Source organism: Phocoena phocoena, chromosome 3 (genome assembly GCF_963924675.1).
Source record: "Phocoena phocoena chromosome 3, mPhoPho1.1, whole genome shotgun sequence".
Classification (NCBI taxonomy): Eukaryota; Metazoa; Chordata; class Mammalia; order Artiodactyla; family Phocoenidae; genus Phocoena; species Phocoena phocoena.
In genome coordinates, this window is record NC_089221.1 from 63,352,889 (window position 1) to 63,375,792 (window position 22,904).

Here is a 22,904-nt window from a genome sequence, read left to right on the forward strand (position 1 = left end):
ATGATTCCATTACATTGAAAATGCACGTTTTAATATCTTTCACATTATTAGGTACTTAATAACACTGTTATTATTTATAACACTATCTTTAACATTTCATTACACAAACTATGAAATTTTGAAGAAAATTAGACTAAGTCAGTTAAACTCAAGTCTTAAGTTTGACAAGAGTGACTGCTTTTCAAAGAATATAACTAGTTTTACATTTTACCTTCAAGGTCTTATGAAACTGTAGGTGTAACTTTAGCTGACTGAAGCACCGTACCAAGGGCAGAGTATATACTCAATTTCTGTGAGGGAAATTGTTTCCTTCGTATGTTTAATGAATGTCTACTGTACTAAGCACCGGTGATACAAATGAATAAAGCACAACCCTTGTTCCAGGAGACACTGAAAAGCTAATGTTAACCTGTATATGTTGGTTTAGAGGCAAAAGGGATTTAATAGAGGAGACATAATTCAGTCTGAGGACATGAAAGAGAGCTTACTGGAGGAGATGATGCTGGACCTTATGAGGATATACCAGGGTTCACCAGTTGGTGATCAAGTTAGAGGCAGAGGTGGGGTGCAAGGAAGTATGGTGTGTGTGTGTGTGTGTGTGTGTGTGTGTGTGTGTGTGTGTGTGTGTGTATGCAGTGACTCTAAAGAGAAGGGAGAACGTTGCAAAAACGAGGGAGCAAAGACTTGCAGATGAGCAATAGCATGGTTGCTTGGTTTTAAGTAGTTACAAGCAAATGCAAGTAACTACTACAGAAGCACAAAGTGATGAGTCTGGGGAAGTCTCATCTGATGATCATGGATTAGTCTACATACATCATGCCACTGAAATATTTTAAGGAGAAAAGTGACAATGGTCAGATTTTTCTGTTTGAGAGTAGTAATAACACCTATCAGAGTAATATGTCAACAAAGAGCAAATATCCAGGATTCCAAATTTGCAAATCATATCCTCCCAAATACCACCACCAAGAATTTAATAAGGCATCATGCCAACGGATATTACTAGCTGGGAATTTGCTTAAAATCCTTACCTTGGACTAAACCATATGTAAATCACAAAGATTTCTTTTGAAAGTCTAAGCTAGAAACCAGATGGGTCATCTAATCCTCATCTCTCTGTTTGGCCTTATTTTTTAAAAACTTTAGTATCTCCAGATGAACCATGTACATTCCACCTTACCACAGACCTCACAATTCCATACCGTCATACACATCACAAACTTCACACATTTATGTGACTTGCTTGGCCTCTGCCTACATCCACTATTTCATCTTGTCCCTTACTATTCTAGTAAGAGGAAAGATAGAAAGCCAAATCCAAAGGAAGAGTATTTTTCCCTAAGTCCTAGAGCAGAACTGTTATCACACACCTCCCTTCCAATGGAAGCCCCACTATGGTCTTCTAAGAACAGAAATGGAAGGAAAAAAGAATTTTTAGAAGCCCTCCATGGGAAAAAGGTCATAATTAACCTAAGATCAATCTGTTCCACTGTGAATGATCACACCTCTAACTTCAAGCCAATCATTCTGAAAACAGAAACTAACAATCACTAGGGATGGACTGGTGAAAATTCTTCCCATTAATTACAACGGTAAGGCAGAGAAGAAGAAGGGCAAGGGACCGATCCCTATTGAAGGTCGGTTAGCAATGTCCTTATCTCATACGAATAGTATTTTTCTTCTTGCAAACAATCCATATTAAGTGATAATTCCCAACAAAATGCATTAGCAAATTTTTATATTTTCTTCAAAATCTTTTAGAAGACATTAAAATAGAATAAAAATTAGTTCTTAAAAACTTAAGGTAGGAAATTTAAGTATACATACCTAAAAACCTAATAAACAGTCTTGGTCACTAAACTGTATTTTTTCCTGTGCCTTATTCAAAAATACATGAACTGCTTCTTAGTTCCCAGAAAATGCAGACCTATATATACTGCCAAATTACCACAGCACCTCTTACAAAATGCTATCTGTTCACAATTATGGTACAGGAAATTCTGACATCTCCAAATTGTTTAGTTGCGATCTCTCACAAATTGTCTTGGCCTTCAAATTAATTTTTTAAAACTAATTCTAATTTTGAGGTTCAATGGTAGAGGAATAACAATATTCAAGTCAATTGTAATTAATAATAAGGGGAATCCTACAACTTAAATTTTTCATCTGCAATTTTATCAATGATAAGGCACTTCTTGTGAAATCAACCTCCAGCTTTATACACAGTTTTATTCAAACAAGAGTTATCCACAGAAATTATTTCTATTTTACTTCATAACTATAATCTTAGAAGTTTTGCTTACTATCCATAAAAAAGAGAGACAAATGGCACAGTTGTGGAGAATATAGTACCCCAGAGCTCTTAATAGTCATTCAGTTTTTTCCTGTTTGTATCATCTTCAAAGCACATACAAAATATATTTGATTCAAGATAAAATACTGCTTGTTTTTTTAACATATAACTAAAATGGTGTGTATATTTTCCAATGAAATTTAGTTTTTGAGATTACAAAAATCCCTAGTCACAGTTTTAAAGTAGTAGCTTTTGGAAGCTCTGATAATAAATGAAGAAATTAATCTATTAAATACAAATGGAATAAACCCACCCAGATCATGGTAAAATTGTAGTTATACTGCTTTAAAGCAAAATCAACCTAGTAAGGAGTGATGATTCTACACATATCCTTTAATGAATATCTGTTGGAAACACAAAGTGGCAGAAAAAAAAATCTCTTTAACAGAATAGAAGATACATGCAGAACCCCCAAAATGCATAAATTCTAGCAGCACCATGAGAATACATTATCTAAACATTAGAAGAATTTAAATATAATTAGTGCTCAAAACAGCCTATTTTCCATTAAGATAATCAAACTTTTGAAAATGTATCAGTACAAAAACAGCTTCACGAACTACTGCTGTATACACATATCTGCTTTCAACTCTCAAAAATAGGATAACAGCAGTTATTTATCAATATATCACTATATATCTGAGGATCATATATTCACAATGAACAAAATAAAAAGTTTCAGTTTTCAGTATTATATTTCAGTTTTACATTCTAACAGCGCTGGGAAACTATAAAATTAACTATTTCCAAGAGAATTTTAGATAGTTTTAAATCTTTTTTAAAAATCCTAGAATTCATTAAGAAATAACAAGTAAATTCCAGACAGCTGATGCTATGAAGCAAATCCCTCCTGGAATCAGAGTACAAAACTTTCCTCCATATATATATAAATACTATCAAGCGTATAGTAGTCATTTTATTTAGTATACAGATGACCCTTGAACAATGCAGGGAGTTAGGGGTGCCAACCCTCCGTGCAGACAAAAAGCCATGCATAACTTTACAGGTAGTCCTCTGCATCCGTGGTTCCACATCCACAGATTCAACCAACTGCGGCTTCTGTAATACCATAATATTTACTATTGAAAGAAATCCACTCATGAGTGGACCCTCGCAGTTCAAACCTGTGTTGTTCAAGGGTCAACCATATAGCTAATCTAAGACTACAGTCTCAAAGGATGTCCTGAACACTTCAGTAGGTCAGAGTGTACACCTGCTCAGTCCCAAAAGGATATTATCATTTAGGTTAAAAAAATATTTTTTAAGAAAAAATAGCAATTTAGATAAAATTTATTACCATTTCCCCAAAGAAATTAGTAAACATTTTCATCCTCATTATCTTCCTATTTTACACATCTCTAGACTTTTAAAAGCATTTAAATAAATATACTAAAAAAGTGTTATCTAAATTATTCAATGAGAATGTTTTTGCATAGTTTATAACAAGGACACAACACAGTACTATATAGCACTTGACTTAAGCATTGAGCAGTCCATACATTTTAAAATTTAGTTCAGCAGTGTAATTTTTAAAAAAACAAAGAAAAGAGTAAATAAAGGTAACTCTATAATGCCAGTGAGTTAGATGGAATATAAAAAGTTGTACTAGCTTAGTAAATAAGTTTTTTAAAAGTTCAAAAGTAATTTTAAAAAAGTATTTGTGGATGAAATTATATGTCTGGAATTTGCTCTAAAAATAATACAAAAGTGGAAGAGTGGGTAGGATTAGAAAAGAAACACGCCTGGCCATTTTTTCCTAAATGTTGAAGCTGGGAGACGTGCTCATGGGAGTTCACTATAGTGTTATCTCTTTCAAATATACTTGAAAATTTGTGTTAGTTTAAAGACTAACAAACAAATCTTGCTTTTCTCTTTAAAGTTAAGTAATACTTTTTAAAAAATAAATAAAGTTTACAGACAGTAAATAAACTATAAACACATTACTAAATTTTCAGGACCAAATGAAAATCAGGGTTTCCTTTTGTTATGTTAATTAATGAATTAATAAGATTTAGGTATAAAATTTAAATTTTAAGAAGAGACAAGCTAGCTTGCTAAGTAGCTATTACTACAATCAAATTAATCAACTTGACTGACTAGATCATTGTTCTCTATATCCTTCCATCTTTAAAAGAAAAAACAAAAAACACAGATATTCTAGTGATTTTGCTCCTAATTTAGCAATAAAATGGTATCAACCAGAACAGAGGAATGTTGGCAAAGTATCTTTTTTCCTATTCATTCTTTTCTGTTGAAATAAGTACTAAGGAAGAAAGACAAAAATAAATAGTATAAGTAAGACTTAAAAACACAGATTTTAAATGTTCTCTGCCATGGGAAAAAAGGATAGTGTATCAAGTTTAAACATTTGTGAGTTTCAGATGTGAATAGAAATTATTTTAATATTCTTTGTGTCTCTCATTAATGAAACACTGATCTTATTTCTATGTAGTTCTCCCAAAATAGAAACAGTTATTAACTTCCTGACACAACAATGTGCTTGTTTTGGGGATTAGACTAAAATGCACTATTAACTAACTGGCAGTACACAGTAGGGTCAAAAGAGCTGAGCTGTAGTTCTAAAGCTGTTACTAATGAACTGTATGACCTAGGACAAATCACCTAACTTCTGGGATGTGTCAAAGGCCCATGCTTTCAAACTCTGACGTTTTACCCCATAATCCAGCCCACACTTAAATATGTATGTTACTGAAACACAATTTCATCTCTTAATATGGGTTTTATCCTGGTGTTACTTGTTTCATTTTATATTTCATTTTTTCAGAATGCCATGAATAACCTAAGTTGATTTCAAACCACTGCAGTTTGAAAAATCCTAGATTACACCATCTCTGAGGTGCCCTCTGTTATTTTGAGGTTCTAACATTAGCTGTAAAATACTCAATTTTCTATCTCAGGTAGAAATCTTAATTTTAATCAAGTAACAAGGAGAATATTCATTGATACTGATTGATGTAAAAACAAGTTCAGAGAATAAGTCTTCTAAAATCCTATGCTGAAGTGTTTTTTAAATAATAAGAAAACTGTAAGATTATATAATGCCTTTAACATAATTAAAAGCTTAAATTGACCTGTTAAATGTCATTTTCAGAACTCAAATATCTCCCTGGCTAATCTATATATTCCAGTAGTCAAAGAAGCTGTACCTTCACATCAAAGAAAGTAACCTCCTATTTGACTCCCCAAAACAGAGAAAATCAATAGATGACCAATTACAGTTAATAACTCCAAACACTAAGGATTTGCAAAATAGTAAACACTCAGAAAATTTTAGGTACATAAAGTAAACTAGAAATAGTTTTTACAAGTGATAAATACAAAAGTTCTTATTTCATAATGCTACAGTATCCAATGCACGTCTTGTTTAAGTGTTAGCCAAAGAAATCAAGTTTATAATTATGTTCAGTGTAGTTACATCTATTTATTAATTGGACGTGTTAAATATAATAGGAAAGAAATTTTTGCTTCCCTCAACACAAATATTTTTAAAACTGCATATGAATCACATTGCTCTTTAGTAGTAATTGCGTATTTTAAAAACCAGTATGGTTTACAAATCAATGTAAACATATAGTCTTCAGATTGGAAGAACCAAAAATGTTCATGTGTTCAGTCATTTTTTAGCTATAGAAAAGAGAATACACTTATACTGCAATAGTTAAAGCATTACCTCTATGAAAATTCTAAAATATGCCTAACTCTTTTATGCAAAATTATTACCATTTTTAGGAACATATTAGAATAGCCTCATAGTCAAAAGAGTTTTTCCCCATTCATTCCTAAAAAACTCTTTAACAAATTCCTTCTTCTTCCTCAGCCTGACTATGAGGTCCCTCAATGTTAGTCTCTAATAAGTTTAGTCCAATGCCCCTAATATTCAACCAATAAAATCAAAATTAAAATTCTCATGAAAAAGAGAGTTTGGAATATCTCACTTCACAATTCTTCTGAATATGCTAAAGAATTTGATCTTTTTGAACTGGTCCAAAGAGATGCACAACAAAGGAAAACTTTTTTCTGAATTTTAATTAAAATTATCTAGGTCAAAAGTTTCCAAAGAAGGATAAAAATTAACTTTAAGACAATGACTGAGAGATATTTGTTTACATTTACAGTTTCACAGACCTCCTTACATCCTAAAAATACCACAATATGGCCAATAATTAATGTAACTGGTTTTGAACATATTTAGGATAAAGTGCATCTTTTTAAAGTATCAAATTCTTTAAAATTCAGAAGCATGTGAAGATTTATCTCCTGTTAGTTGGTGTGCAAAAATGAACCTGACATTAACATTAACAGGTCCATGCTGGAAGTTACACCAATAACTTGTCTTCTTCTTTGAAATAATACAGTGAGATCACCTCTAAGACTGGCAAAGCTTAATTTCAGAATAGGAAACCTATTTTTTTAAAAAAATTTTTATAACCCTCAAGAACATACATGAAAATGGAAACCAGGTTAACAAAGAAGGCTTTTTAGGAGCTGGGTTAAGAAATAAGTAAAAGAGATTTGCAATAATATGTTGTTTCACTGAAAAACAATTTGTACTATAATTAGCTCAGCAGCCCTTTTTCTACAAAGGTAATGGAAATGTCCACTCCAGTCCATCTAGGCAACTATAAATTATTAAAACTTTTCTGAGGTTAACAGTTAAAAAAAAAGTCTGACCTGGAATTTTCACTCAGGGTTGTAACTTTGCAAGATTTATCTGAAACCAAGTAAGTTTCTACACATTTTACTTAATCATGATGGTTGAATTGAATCTGTACCTATGTGAAAATGGCAATGCATTCTGAGTCGGTTCAGGCCTTGGCTCTGAGTTCTGGGTCACATCAGGTGTTCTTTCATCATCTGTCCCATTGATACTTTCTGGTGTTAAAGGAGACTGAAGATCCCCTCCTGCTGATTCCTTTAAAAAAAAAAAGAAAAAGGGAGTGGGGATAAAAAAGTGTTACACTTTTGTTAAAATACACAAGATCATCTAAAAGTTAAAACTGACTCTGATGTATGCTTACTTATGAAATATAGTTATTTCAATTGAAATTGGAGTCAAAGACGTAAAAATGAAATTTGAAGGAGAAAAAATTTTAAAGCAAAGCAACGCACAAGAAAACTAACTGAAACAATACAATTTAAAAATGTAAACATAACACAATTTAGAAATGTAGTTTCAAAGAACTGAAAAACTTTTAGGTTATATAAGCAATTAATTGGTTAAAATAAGATATTCAACTAATTACTTAAGAAAAAAAAGATGGGACAAAAATGCAAGAAGATTTTATTTTTTATTTGGGAGGGTAGGAAGAGAAAGGGAACGAAATCTTCAACAAGTCAATTTTTTTGATCTGCCATAGCTTTCAATTCCAAGAGACATTTAGAAAAGTAACTGGAAATATTTCTATAGCACATTATATATAATGTATTTCAGCTTTTCTTGCCTGCTACTCATAATGAAATTATTTCTCTTTGCAATATTTCCTGTCTTATTTCTATCAAGGTAAATTTAGTTTATCCCACTGGAAAATGGATGGGATTTAAAACAAAGGTCACCCTGACACCTACTCTTATGACTGCCATCATCAGATTATCTAAATTTGATATTAGAAGTCAGAATGAGGGGTCATTTGATAACCCTGGTAACCAGGGGTGGTCCTAGCACCAGACTGTTAAAGAGCAGCTTGATAGACCCCTTGCAATCTCTGACCAATAAAACTTCACAATAAAACATCAGTGTCCAATAGGGGAGTAGTTGGGGATAGTCATATTTGTCAACTTGAAAGAATATTAAGATTTCCTCTCAAATAAAAATAAGAATATGTGTCATATAGGAAAATGCTTATAACTAGAAAAAAGAATATAAGGAGATATCTAGATTATGATAATTTATATACTTTACATAAAAATTATTGCATGTGAAGAGGCACTAGAAAGAAATATGGAAAATACTGATATTAATGTGGTGAGACCAACTTCCTTTTTTGGGGCTTCTGGTTTTATATTGCTGTATGTGTTTTATTTTACATTTAAATATTTTAACTAATACTACCATAGTGCTATAAATTATACAAGCTATCAAAGATCAAAAGACTAGTTTCTTTTTTTTTTTTTTTTTTTTTTTTGCGGTACGCGTTTTTTTTTTTTTTTTTTTTTGCGGTACGCGGGCCTCTCACTGTTGTGGCCTCTCCCGTTGCGGAGCACAGGCTCCGGATGCGCAGGCTCAACAGCCATGGCTCACGGGCCCAGCCGCTCCGCGGCATGTGGGATCTTCCCGGACCGGGGCACGAACCCATGTCCCCTGCATCGGCAGGCGGACTCTCTACCACTGCGCCACCAGGGAAGCCCAAAAGACTAGTTTCTTGATTCCACATCCTCACTTTTCAATATTTCAATTATTTCAATTACTATTTTTCAATTATTAATGGAATCTCTAGTTTGACCTTTAATTTCATTCTTTTAAAATCTTTCCTCTGGGGCTTCCCTGGTGGCGCAGTGGTTGAGAGTCCGCCTGCTGATGCAGGGGACACAGGTTCGTGCCCTGGTCCGGGAAGATCCCACATGCCACGGAGCAGCTGGGCCCGTGAGCCATGGCCGCTGAGCCTGTGCGTCCGGAGCCTGTGCTCCGCAACGGAAGAGGCCGCAACAGTGAGAGGCCCACGTATCGCAAAAAAAAAAAAAAAAAAAAAAAATCTTTCCTCTGAATCTACTGTTTCTATTAACTGATAGTCAGTGTATGAATAGTTTGTAGTATACTGTGAAAACATGAAATTTTGTTTCACAACAAAGTCAGATCCTACTGAGGGAACAGTATCCAAAATGACTATCTCTAGATCAATTATGGACCATGTCAATTAGCCTGAAAAAGTTTAAGCAGCCAGTAAGAGACCATGAGGTATTCATATTTGGTTTCAATAAATTGGGAAAATTTTTCTCCAAGAAAGGCCAAACTAAAATAATCAAGGTTGACTGTCCAATCAACTAAACAGTAAGTTGGCCAAGACCTAATTCAGTGGAAATGATAACAGAAAAAATTACCTTGTTAACCTGAAAGGGCATAACCAGTATTAGCAACTAAGGATTTGTTAGATTTGGTTGATAAGACTGTGAGGGCCAAAAGTAGATTAGGATTAAAAGAAAGAGTCAGAGGAGGAGTAGTGTGATTTCTGGTTCTTATTACCTTCTGGGGTGAAATAAGAAAGATTATGAGGCATGGGTGTTGGGGAGGCTATAACTGTTGATGATACTGAAGTAGACTCTTCTTAGAGACAAGCTAAGAAGGAGAGAAGGAAGAAAGGGATAGAGGTTGCAACAATTCCAGCATCTCAACAGAGCAAGCTTTTCTTCTGAAAGCTCGATTATTAGCTATATTTAACAAAAGGCATATTGAAATTACCCTAGACACTATACCTAAAATGAAAACAAAAGCCCAAAGCATATTTCATTTTTAAGGATGTTTTAAAAAAAAATTAACATTTGCTCAAGAGAACAAGAAATAGTTCCAACAGTACATAAGGGAAATGAAACTCCTTTGCCTTCTAACTATTCCAACTAGGTAGCCGCACAGGTAGCCAAAAGTGTTGTGTGAAACCTTCTAGAAATTTTACATATGCTAAAAATAGCACTGTGAAACTAGTTTTATTTAACATATTCCAAACATCTAGTTGTTTTTTAGTTAAAATTTTGTGTAATTTCCTAAACATTCCACTTTAGTTATTCCTTAAAGACCCCAACTTTCATAAAACCTGCATTTTATATCTTTAAATCAAACATTAAAATAAAAAGCATGGAGATATATCTGTTAGACTACAAACTTTTGAGAAAGTAGGATAATTCCTCTTTAGAAAGAGATTCCTAAACTAATATGGCTAGCCACTTCTATGGTAAATGTTTAAGGAAAAAATTATCAAATAATATATTCTTTGATCACAGTTGATAAAAAAATTAAAAGTGTAAAATATAAATAAAAACTGAGATTTAATCAACTTCTATCACCTCTCCATCCTTATTTTGAGAAAATAAAACTCACATCTCACTGTTTCTGGGAAATTTCCCTCACACCCCACACCAAAACAAATAATCTGAAAAAGAAAAATAACAGTCAAATTGAAAAAAAAGTTTGCATATTAAAATATGAGAAAGTATCAAGGAAGCCAAAACTAACACATGTGACCACTCTATAAAAAAGGAACCTGAGCAATGATGTAAGATTCAGAAAGTGCTTAAGAATTCTCTCTACTCATTTATGAAGTGGCAAGAAAGTCCTCCTGCAAAAAGCAAAAAGCTCCAGAAATATCTTGAATCACATGGAAAAGAAATCAGGTTGGCCCTCACTCCAGGCCAGGCCTTCAGGGTGGTGTCACCAGCCTACTCTCAGGTGTATGTGCCATAGAAGGAGGATGGGGTGTCAAGGGTTAGCTCTATTAAAGAAAAAAACTCAGGAAATTGCAGACGATCAATTACTGGTATGATTTATGTAAGAAAGATTAACAATCAAAGAAAAGCCTTCAACTTTAAATCAAAATACTAGTGAACAAATGAAACATAATATTATTGAATTTTAATTTATAAATGTAAAAGAATCTTTTTTAAAAAAATGTCTTTACATTAACTGACTTTTTTTTTTTTAAAGATCTTTTTGTTTTAATTTTTTTTGCTGTGTTTCTGTGCAAGGGCTTTCTCTAGTTGTGGCAAGCAGGGGCCACTCTTCATCGCGGTGCACGGGCCTCTCAACTGACTTTTTAGATTAACTCATCAACTACTGGCTTTGATTCCAACAGATAAGAGGGCTTATGCTGTACAACCTCCTATCCTCCCAACCTGTCCCACTCCCTTTCCACCTGCTCTTCAACCTCATCAAGACTTACATCCTCTTGGCCCTCTGCTATTATGCTAGTTGTCAGGCTCAACCTGGCTTTATTTCTCTCCATACCCAGCCTGCAATAGAAAGTCAATCACCTCAATTATATTCTCAGTAACATCATCCCAACTTCTGGGCTTCCTTACCTTCCACAACACCCATCTTGCCAATTTCTAATTCATATCATCATTCCCTATTCTCATGTGCCCAAGCTGCCAAATGCTATGGGAGAAAATACGTTAAATATGCTGGTTAGTGTCATGAAAATAATTTTGAGCTCTGACTTCAATTATGCTCTTGAAGTGACGAGTATTCTTTAATTTTACTTATTCCCACTTGACTCTTCTTTTTCTTTACCTAACAGCAGTCTCAAACCTCTGTTCAAGCTTTCTCTTGTTTGGTTGTCCTTCCTCTCAGAGAATGATCTAACTCTTCCTTCACAGAAAAAATGGAAATAAATTGGCATAGACTTCCTTGATCTCACACCTATCTGCATCTAAATCTGTTTTTATCCTTCCCTCCTATCTCAGATAAAGTAGTTAATTTGTTTCCACCCTTCCCTCTCACATTACCCTCTTCTGCACAATGCTCCATCAATGATCCCTTCCTTCTCATCTCTTTTTCCTTCTCTAACTCCTTCCTTTCATTTAAGAACACATTCCAGTCACCCCCACACATACATTTCAGAAAAAAAATTCTTAGCTCCATATCCTCCTGAGATTATCACGCTAACCCTTTTTCTCCTCATACAAGAGAACCAAATATTTGTTACCTTATTCTTATTACTAAGCATTTTGGCCTCAAGAATAACCTAAAGTCACTAACTATCTCCTTTCATTCTAGAAAGTGCTTCACATTGCCCTTCCTTCCCAACAGTCCCTGTATTTACAAGTGGACTCCACTTTGTTAGGTTGAAAGTCCTCTTAAAGTCTCAACCTAGTGGAACTCTGCTCCCTGCACTGCCACGTCATTGTCTCCAACTTAAAATGCTCTTCTCTTGACTTCTGTGCTAACATTCTCTGCTGGTTCATTTCCTACTTCTGTGTTTTTCCCTATATCTCCCTCAAATTCCTTAAGTGACCATCTTTTCTTTTTAAATTAATTAGTTAATTTTTATTTTTGGCTGTGTTCGGTCTTTGTTGGGGGGGTGCACGTGGGCTTTCTCTAGTTGCTGGGAGCGGGTGCTATTCTTCATTGTGGTGCACAGGCTTCTCACTGAAGTGGCTCCTCTTGTTGCGGAGCACAGGCTCTAGGTGCATGGGCTTCAGTAGTTGGGGCTCGCGGGCTCTCGAGCGCAGGCTCAGTAGTTGTGGCACACGGGCTTAGTTGCTCCGCGGCATGTGGAATCCTCCCGGACCAGGGCTTGAACCCGTGTTCCCTGCATTGGCAAGCGGATTCTTAACCACTGTGCCACCAGGGAAGTCCCTTTAAGTGACAATCTTTAAGTGACAATTTTTGACCCTTGTCTCTCCTGTCTTTCCATCCTATTTTTTTCTGGATGATATCATTCTCACCTACAGCTTTAACTATTACTCATTTGTTGATGATTCTTGAGACTTAGTTCCAATTCCAAATTTCTAACTACACACTATTCACCTGTATGTCCAATAGGATTGAAATTCATTCTCTGAAGTAGATATCCTCCTTTGAAGTTCATGCTACAAACCAAGAACAGAAGTTTCAGAAACATCTAACTTAATATCTTGCTTTACCATTCTCCCTTGCCTTCACTATTTCCTCAATTCTTAACATTTCCTCCAAGTTCAGTCAAGTCCACCATTACGTCTATTCCCTCCCTCTCTATTTTCACTGCCAATAACTAGTAGGTAAACCCAATAGAGAAACAGATAAATACTCCATTGGGACAAGTAACAGGATTAAAGACACAGATCTCCACTGCCCTTACTTTGGAGAGCAAAAAAAATATCCAGAGAACTCTAGTGAACCTTTCCTGAAGTTGTAAAACTTGTTCTCGTGGTATTTGGTTCAGTAAAACCACACTTGTCATATGATACTAAGAAGGCATCATATTAATGTATAGGCATTCACTAATTCTAATGGTATATTTGTGGGCTAGATATATAAATAATATAGTTTACGATAGTAACAGTTGGCTACTGCAGACCACTTTTCAAAAAATCCATTTATAGCAGGAAAATCTAAAACATTCGAGATTTACTGCACTTGAAATGTCCTTAGAAATGATATAGTTCAAACCTCTGACCTTACAGATTCAAGAACCATGGCCAAAGAGATCAACTGACTTTCACAGGATCAAACAGCTCGTCACAGAGAGCCTAATAATCACTTACAATAAACCAGTGCCATTGGGTAAATATAATTTATCGTTAAAATGAACATTTAAAAAATTATGGTATTTATAACAAAGCTAAATAAACTTTATTTTTCTCTGAATACACACACTCACACACACATATAATCCATTTTTTCTATAAAGTGTATTCTAAAAAATCTTGAGGAAGAGGTTTAGACATACTAAATATAAATCAAGGTAGCTACTACAATATATTTAATGCTATACAACCTGATATCTTAAATGGAAAAAAAAAGCCCATTAATTTTCTCTGGCTACAAACAAGTGATGGAGTAAATATATTTTACTCAATTTAAAAGTCTTAGTCAACTGAAGCTAAAAATTATTTTTTTTCTAAACTCCAATGAAGAAAAATGTGGATTAAATGATCATATAGCCCCTTTTTCTTCAATGCATATTCTGAGGAAAGTGCCTAACAAGTTAACTGAAATACAGTATTTTAAAAACTGTGAATTATGTAAGAAATTTCAAGTTTAAAGTCAATCATCTCTCTTGATTTTATATCAAATTGACTATTTAAAATATTCCCATGGAAACATGAGAACATAAGATCTCCAACAGAGGAAAAGTTCTAAATTAATGTCTGTTATTTAAAGAGAGATGCAAAAGAAACTGACAACTAATATGTGATTCAAAGCATTCCTAGAGATGTTACCTTGATGAAGACAACATGAAGATTATCTGATAAGACCACATATTTATATCAAGTATACAACCTTAGCTCAAGAGTCTAAGAGGGAATGGGCCAACTTTGTTCTAAATGCCAGACTCCTTTCATCACAAGCCTTTAGGGAGATGGAATGGTTTGTCTACAGCACTATTTCTCAAAGTCTGATTCCCCAGATCAACAGCCATCAGCATCTCTTGGAAACCTGTTAGAAATGCAAATTCTCAGGTCCCAGCTCAGCCCTTCTAAATCAGAAATGCTAAGGTTGGGACTCAGCAATTTGTGTTTTAACATGTCTTCCTGGGGCTTCTGATATAGGCCTTATTCAATTAAGGCATCTGTATTTTTCTAAATAACTATGTCAAGGCTTTACATCATCATCTTCACCATTACAGCCACATTGGAAACTCAGCTGTTAACATTTATTAAGCCTTTACTATATGCTGAGCACTTTGTAATCCTTATTTAATTCTCACAATAACTTTGTAAGGAAATATCATCCTTATTCCCATGTTATGGACTAAAGAAAATACTAACATGCCTAAGTTCAGAAAACTAAAAAGGGTTAGAGCCCAGATCAAAGCCAAGCTCTAGAGTGTACATTATTGCCATTATTGTGTGACAGTGTCAACATGACATTGCCATTATCATACTTATTCCACCCAACAATCCTGTAAGGTAAGTAATGTAATACTCATGTTGCAGATGTATAAACAGACTTGGGTTAAGCAATTTTTCCAAGATCACATAGAGGCAGAAAAAGAATTTATGTCTAAGTTTGTTTGACTTGAAAATACATACACCTAACTGGTCTGCTGTACCACCTCGAATAAAAGTGAAAGCTACGACCAACTCAGTGTCTACTATTATCAATTATCCCATTTAATCTCTCTACCCACTTTGCTGAATTCCTGAGTAACATTCTAGTCTTCAGACAGGGTGTTAATTTAGTAGATTGGGTTAAACCAGTGAGAATCAAGCTGTGCTTTCTAGCTGAATAGAATCAGAGTGGCCAAAGGTCATACATACAATGCGACTCAAAACAGAAATAGTAATGACCTCTGTAAGGGACTGTCATAAAAAAAAAAAAGAAAGGAGAGGAAAGAGAAATGAAAATACCATTTTCCCCCCTATTTCTCTGGCTCTGTAAATTAACAATCAGACTTCAAATATTTTAAAAAGATAAATTAAGGTCAGTATATTTTGGCTCTCAAATACTAATGAACTTAAGACATTTCTTTATTCTTTATATTTCACAGCACTTTCCAAATACAAACATCTTTGATATATTCCTTTGATGAAAGGCTTAAAGACATTCCTTCCACCAAAGAGAAGCAGGTATCTTAGCAGCAACTTGTAACACTTTATGACCAATTAAACAAACACAAGTTATGATTAGAGAAGCAGGAACTAAGTACAAGGGCAAAGTGTAAACCATTACAATTTTACTGGAGTTTTTTCAGTATTCTCTTATTGAATGTGTTATAGCATCCTCCTGTGACACTGGCATCATTCACCTGAGGAACTGGAGCTCCCAACGTGTACTGGTACTAAATTTTAAATAGGCTTTTATGCTTAAAAGCATCGCTACATTATCACAGCACTTAGGGAGACAGATTCGAGGGAAGTTTCAAAATGATCATTCTTGTTATTCCAGGTCACTGCAAGTACAGAAGAGGTATCATGGAGCTTTGGCTTCAATCCAGAGTACACCTTTAGTCTATGAGGAAATATGAACTTTAAGCATACTCAACAGAACTCTTCTTTCCTCTGAAAACACTCAAAACTATTTATACCAGTAGGGTTTACCAAACAGAGTTGGGTGCCAGGGGTGGGGAGGAAGGTGAAGAGCAAAATATTTTCTAAAATGTTCCAATCATTTGGCTAGTCACAAAATTCCAAGGCAATTACTATTTACTCACTTAAGAAAGTTTTATGTAAATCAGCTACTACTGACATATTCCACAGAAACATTTGTAATATCCAATCCTTCCTTTTTATAAAATCTCCTAAGTACACTTCAAAAACAAACAATCACTCTAGAGAAGAACCCAGCACAAAGCTGAACCTTACTCTTAAGATGACAATTGAAATAAAGATTAACTTTAGAGAAGTCTATTATTAAAAAGCTGAAAATGATTGGCTTTCTATGAGTGATATTATTACATTAAAACCTTTGTGAAAGTACTCAAATGTAACTATTTAATGAATTTTATTTAGAGATGTAATTAATTTCCAACTGAAGAAAGATTACAATGGACAAGTAATAGGTATTAACTCATTTTGTTAAAGGAAAAAGGGATGCTTTTTCTTTTCTTTTTCTTTCTTTATTTTTTATTGGAGTATAGTTGCTTTACAATATTGTGTTAGTTTCTACTGTACAGCAAAGTGAATCAGCTATACGTATACATATACCCCCTTTTTTTGGACTTCCTTCTCATTTAGGTCACCAAAGAGCATTGAGTAGAGTTTCCTGTGCTATACAGTAGGTTCTCATTAGTTATATATTTTATATATGGTATCAATCCCAATCTCAAAAAGGGATACTTTTTTAAAAACTACAACCTTTGGGTCTCAGTGCTGAGCTGTAAAATGTCCCAACTGTCAGATTTAAACACACCATAAAATCAGGTAGAACAAACTATATTGTTTATATATTTTTATTTTCTGTATATTGTGATGTTTTGACATCTTAAAAAACCTTTCTGGCTAGCCAATTCTTAGAGATAGCAGGGGGCTAAGGCGGGAGCATGGCTTTGATATGCAAATTAACCACACCAGGCCATACCTCCTCTATCTGGCCCCTCCATCCCAGGAGACAATATTCCTCTGCCTTAATCATCCAAGGAGCTCGATACTAGGCAACTAGGAACTAACTCTCTATAGTTTACGGCCCACTGAAATCATTCAGGCTAGCCAGTCCTAAACTGTTCACCCTGCCCTGCCATTCCCAACAGAAACCCCAATACAGGCTCTAGCCTTGGTGTTCCCCTGTACTCTTGCTTTCTGCCCTCTGACCACCCTGAGGCATCCCTGGTGCCCCCCACAGAGGTGTGTCGTGCCTCCTGTTTCTAGGACCTGTGAGGACAATAAACTTCTGTTTTCCCAAGCCTCTCCTATGTGTTCTCTTGCGGGGCTGCACCCGGCTGACCATCACAGAACACAGAATACAAACAATAGGGCAATCTATGTTTTTTATATACAATTGTTTTTAAGTTGTATGCACATTAAAAAACTGAGTTTTAATTACTAAACAGATTTTTTCCCCCTGAGATTCTTGTACACATTGGTATATAGGAAAAAAACCCTTTCTCCATTAGTATGGATTAACTGAAGGGTGCATTTCTATGTCTACTTTGGAATCCAATCACCTTAATTTTGCCATTATTTTCCTAAATTTATCTCTGGCATAAAGGATACCATCTAAAATGAACAAGGCTTATAAGTAAGAATAGAAATTAGATACCCACCTGTGAAGGTGTACTGGTAAGTTCCATCTTTTCTTGTGATTTCTCCTTGGCTAGTCGAGCAGCTTCTTTAAATTCCTGAAACTTTTCTGCAAACTGAATGTAGAAAGACTATATACATTAGTCAAATAAAAATAGGTCTTAATGCCCACTTTCATCTTAGTTTTCTTCCATTTTATGGAATAACAGACTCTTACACAGCAACTTAGCCCTCAAATCAACTACAGGCATAATATGAAAATAACAGGAAAATAAACCTAATATCCAACATTTGCACACTATAAAGTATTCTGACAGATCTCATTTAAAAAAATCATGATGGGGCTTCCCTGGTGGCGCAGTGGTTGAGAGTCTGCCTGCCGACGCAGGGGATGCGGGTTCGTGCCCCGGCCCGGGAAGATCCCACATGCCGTGGAGCGGCTAGGCTGGTGAGCCATGGCCGCTGAGCCTGCGCATCCAGAGCCCGTGCTCCGCAATGGGAGAGGCCACAACAGTGAGAGGCCTGCGTACCCCAAAAAAAAAAAAAAAAAATCATGATAAAACTAAGTTAGAATTTGGTTTCAGCTAGCTTAGTTTTGTCTCTCCTTGGTTGTTCAGATATACTTTACTAAGACCAAGGTGTGGGGTACAAGTTGGGAGTGGAATCAGTAAAGACGGGCATACTATGTTTGTTTCTCATGGAGAAAACTAAATCGCTTAAGTGTCCACTCCTAATCATCTCTGTATCTGGATCATGCTTTTAACTTTTACTAGAATATAAACTCTTGTATTATGTAAGGCATTTTATTTGCAGCAGTACAAACAGCAACGTTTACTACTGTCACTAACTGACGTTACTAAAACTTCATTTCCAAAGATTCCTAAACAGCTAATGCACAGCAGCAGAAAGGAGAAGCAGGACCCCACAAAGGTCTTTAAGATTGGCAACAATTTTAAAAAATTACTTTATATGAAATGCTAACTCTTTGGAACCCATGGTAATCAAATAAATGTCACGGCCACAAACAGTATCTATTTATGAACTGGAAGTGGAAACTAGTCTGCCACTGTTCTCAGAGAGAATAAGGCAAGGCTACAAAATAACCAAATTTAAAAAATCTAAAATCTTTGTGCAATTCAAAACATCTGTTATAGCTAGCAATAAAAATATGAAATTATAGGTCCCTCTTCGAACCCCATAAGCCAACCCTGATTTCATTGCCATCTTGGGAAGGAAAGCTTTGTAAGGAAAGGCTCACGATACTCTGACCTGCCAACAGGGAGACGGAGGAGGGTCAAAATTAAAGTTGTCATTGTTATAACTTTCCTTCTTAAACACTGTTACCCCCACCTACAACTTGTAGATCAGGAAACTGAATCTGTATTATTATACTTATCTAATTAAAGAGAATATCTCATTACTGTAAAAAAAAAAAAAGTCTGAATATAGAGCTAAAAACGTCTCATTCACATTGTTGGAATTGAAATAAAAGCAAAACCATAATTAATTTCTCTTTATGTAATTTGAAATAATACACAAAGTTTTTCTTACACTAATTTGGCATTCCAAAGTAGTTAATGTTTAAAATTCTTCTCAACTTCATAAAGACCCATGCTGTTGCTAATTTTTATAGGTTTAAGTTTCCATGATAACAAAATACAACTTGGTAAGCACTCTAACAATCCAAGCATAGTTGGAATTTTCCTCATACATCAACCTTAGGAGACCAGAAGTTTCTTTCAATGCTGCTGCTCTCTCATATTTTGAGAGTACCTTGCCTAGAATTGCCTTCAGAGCCTTCTCCAAACTATTACAATGTTTCATTTCATGTATGATTTTAGTGACAAAACAAGCCAGAATATTTACAGGCTTGCTTCACTTATGTAAAAGATTATGTACTCCTTTGGGTCCCTTATAGTTTACAAAGCACCGACATTAATCTTCAAGGTAGCTTGGAAAATAAGTCATGATTTTGTGATCTTTGGACCAAAACATTCTGAAGAGACTGATCATAAGCTCTTAGAGCCAAGTCTAGTGAATAAACAAACTAGAGTTGGCTCCAGGAGCTACTGAGTTGTTTCCTAATGGTTAATCCACCCTCACAATACAATACTAGAATTCGCTACCAGCTTGGTCAAAAGCATATGCTAACTTTAAAGAGGAAAAATAAAATTCTTTAACTATAAAAGCTACTCTTAGAAAAAAGATCAGATAAGAGAAGACAATATGAGTGACAGAATTTAATAAACTATTTCTTTGCCACATTAGCTATCTGCCCAGTAACTTGAAAGATGTAGTAAAAAAACAACAACAACTTAATATAGTCAAAATTACTTAGGCTCAAAAATCATTTCATGCAGGTTTGAGAAATTAATCCACAATTTAGTTCCTTTGTTGTCAAGAAATTCAGCAAGTGTAATATAATTATAGTTGTAATGTTTTTGCTATAGGCTTTAATAGACAATTTCAAAAGAAAATTTCCAAAAAGGTTCTGAGTAATGGCAAAAATATTAGAATAAATGTGTAATTTCCTAAGGGGATTGTTTATGGAGGGACAATGCTTAACTCGATGCCTGTGTTCCCTGCTATGTTGAAATACTTTAAGTCTAAAACTTATAACTTTACCACAGCTCAAGAAATATATTTAGAGAATATAATGGGTGTAAGAGAAATGAAATCAGTTAACACTTGTTTGTTTTAATCACCTTACAGAGAATGACTTATAATCATCAAGACAAAAGTTAAAATAGTTGTAAAATTGAGCTTTCAACTCTAATTTATATCAAAAAGATAACAAAAGCACTTGAAAACAAGTGTTAAGGAAAGTTTACAACTAAAACAAAAGAAAGATTATTTTAACTACTGAACTATCTAATTATAACTTCAAGTCAATAAATATTCACATAAGTGTAAGATTTTTTAAAAGAAATAATTTTTAAGAATCTCAATGATTTCTATAACGAACAGCTTAGGTTTCACTTAAGTACTAACGGTGTATATCTAACAAGAGCCTGATTACCCTGCACTTGAGCTATTTCAACTCTCAAGCCATCAGATCCTATGTATACCAAATCATACACAAAATATGGTTCAAATGTAGGGTTATTCTTTTAACTGAATGCTTCAAACAGAGAAGTTTTAAGCATAACTCTTTGGGTCTGGTGAGCATCAAATGTGAAGGGTAAAAGTGAGTAATCCTCATCTCCTTGATCATCTTGTTATCCTGAGATTGTTTCCTTTTCCTTTTAAACTCTTTGTGACATCCACAAGAACTCAGGATGCTGCTGGTATGAACACTGCATGGCTTTTGTTTATATGCAGGAAAACTGTTTTATTTCCAGTATTTAGCCTGGTGATGCTCTGTATTTTATCAGCCGTTCTAGCCACAGTAATTTACTTGGTCAGTTCCGAGAACTCCTCACAGTGTCTCTTAGATCTTACTCTGTGTTGCATCAGAGGCCTCAGAGTAATTCTCACCCAGACAAAGCACCACTTTCCTAAACAGTAACTTATATGTGCCTGCTATCATGTCTGAAATATCACTATCAGCTTGAGTTTTCACAATTCAGAAGCGTTTGGTGTCTACCTATCTTACAGAACATCAACCAAGGGTGCTAACTCCCGAGCAAAGTCCATTCTGAAGTGATAATTCCCACATTTTATTTCCTATCATACCTAGTCAACCACAAAAACCCTCCTCAAGCAATGGTGACTGTTTTTAATGTATACAATGTTTCCAACTGACAGTGGGATCCACTGATCTCTCACTTCTTGCTCTGCTGTCACTACAGTTGTTCTGAAAATACCAAAGAAATTTCTCCTACATTTTATACTCTCCATTTTCTATTATATATTTAAGACGTCTGATTTGAAGATGTAGATTTCCACTCAGATCTTATGATTTAACTTACTTTCGAAAGATGATGCTCAGAGGAGAACCCCAGTCCATAAACAGTGTTTGCCCGGCTATCAGCCCACTGGCCAAACTTCTGAGATGTTTTAGTAAATGTCATGTTTGGGGTGATGGTGCTGTTAATTATTGCCTGAAAAATAAAACAAGTATGAGTAACCAGCCAAAAATTCACAAATAGGCGTTTAAGCACAGGACTATTCAGATACATAAAAACTCAGGACTCCTATTGAGCCACAATGTTAAATATATAAAGAGTTAGAGAAACAGTTTTTAACATAAGTGACTGTGGCAATATGGTAATAAGAAAACTATAAGTATAATGGCACTCTAAGTTTCAATACTTTACAAGCAAAATAAGTTTTCCTGTGATGCAAAAACTTTTAAAGAGTTTTTAATGTGGTCAGTGTCTTCTCTTTGAACATTTAGGATCAATATCTATGAATTTTGGATGATATTCACCAGAAGCAAGTAGGTTTTAATAGTTGTTTATTTAAAAAGTAAGGACCCCTCTCCAAAGAATCTTTCAAAAATAAAGGCAGCAATAGAACAAATTTTCTATTTGATCACTATTTTCTAAAATCCCTCAACAAGAATTTTCTTAAAGCCAACTTACCTGAAATATACTGTGATACAGAAAAAACTTTCGATCCTTGAGTAAGTTTTCCTTTACTCAAGAGAAAAACAAACCCTTAAATATACACTTTGCTTCTTTACATATAAAGTCGTATAAAATCATGGTAATGAGAATCACTATCACTTCTGTTTATAACATAGTTTCTTAGAAAACTAGTCTTTTAGTACTTTATTAAATATTAACTTTGCTGATCACTTTAATAAACTTCAACTACTCTTTAACACATTAATTTCAGTTCGTTCATCCCCTCTGCCAGTACTGTTAAGGTGTAGAATCAGTTTTAGTTAAGTAGTCTAATGACTCTGTAACTGAGATTGAGATTACAAAGTGATCCCATAATAATAAAAAGATACATTATCAAATCCATAAGCAGTTATTTGGCGAACTATTAAATGTGGAATAAGAATCAAGCATTCCAGAACAAAGCTAAATCTGTACACATGAACAACAGTATAAACGTAAATATTTATGAGCTATGCAGGTATTGATGAAGTTATAATGAATGTATGACATTTGTCCTACTAAAGTAGACAGTAAGAGAGTGGTGGCTTGCCTTCTCTCACAGACAGTAGACATGTTATCTGACAGTAGACACGTTATCTGTTGTTACATGAGAGCCCTTATTCTCTATAAGCATTTTCACCTCCGACAAAATTTATACACTAATATACTGCCTT

The 22,904-nt window shown here is 34.6% G+C and overlaps 1 protein-coding gene across 1 annotated transcript in view; it reads right to left on the reverse strand.

Annotated features, from left to right (window-relative positions):
- The window catches only part of HOMER1 (homer scaffold protein 1), a 123,702-nt gene that overhangs the window by 53,073 nt on the left and 47,725 nt on the right, over positions 1 to 22,904 (reverse strand). Inside the window, exons 3-5 of the mRNA XM_065873418.1 lie at positions 21,592 to 21,723; positions 17,704 to 17,796; positions 7,147 to 7,286 (exon numbers count right to left, since the gene is read on the reverse strand). Of these exons, the coding sequence (XP_065729490.1) occupies positions 7,147 to 7,286; positions 17,704 to 17,796; positions 21,592 to 21,723 (365 nt within the window). The remainder of the gene's footprint in view (positions 1 to 7,146; positions 7,287 to 17,703; positions 17,797 to 21,591; positions 21,724 to 22,904) is intronic.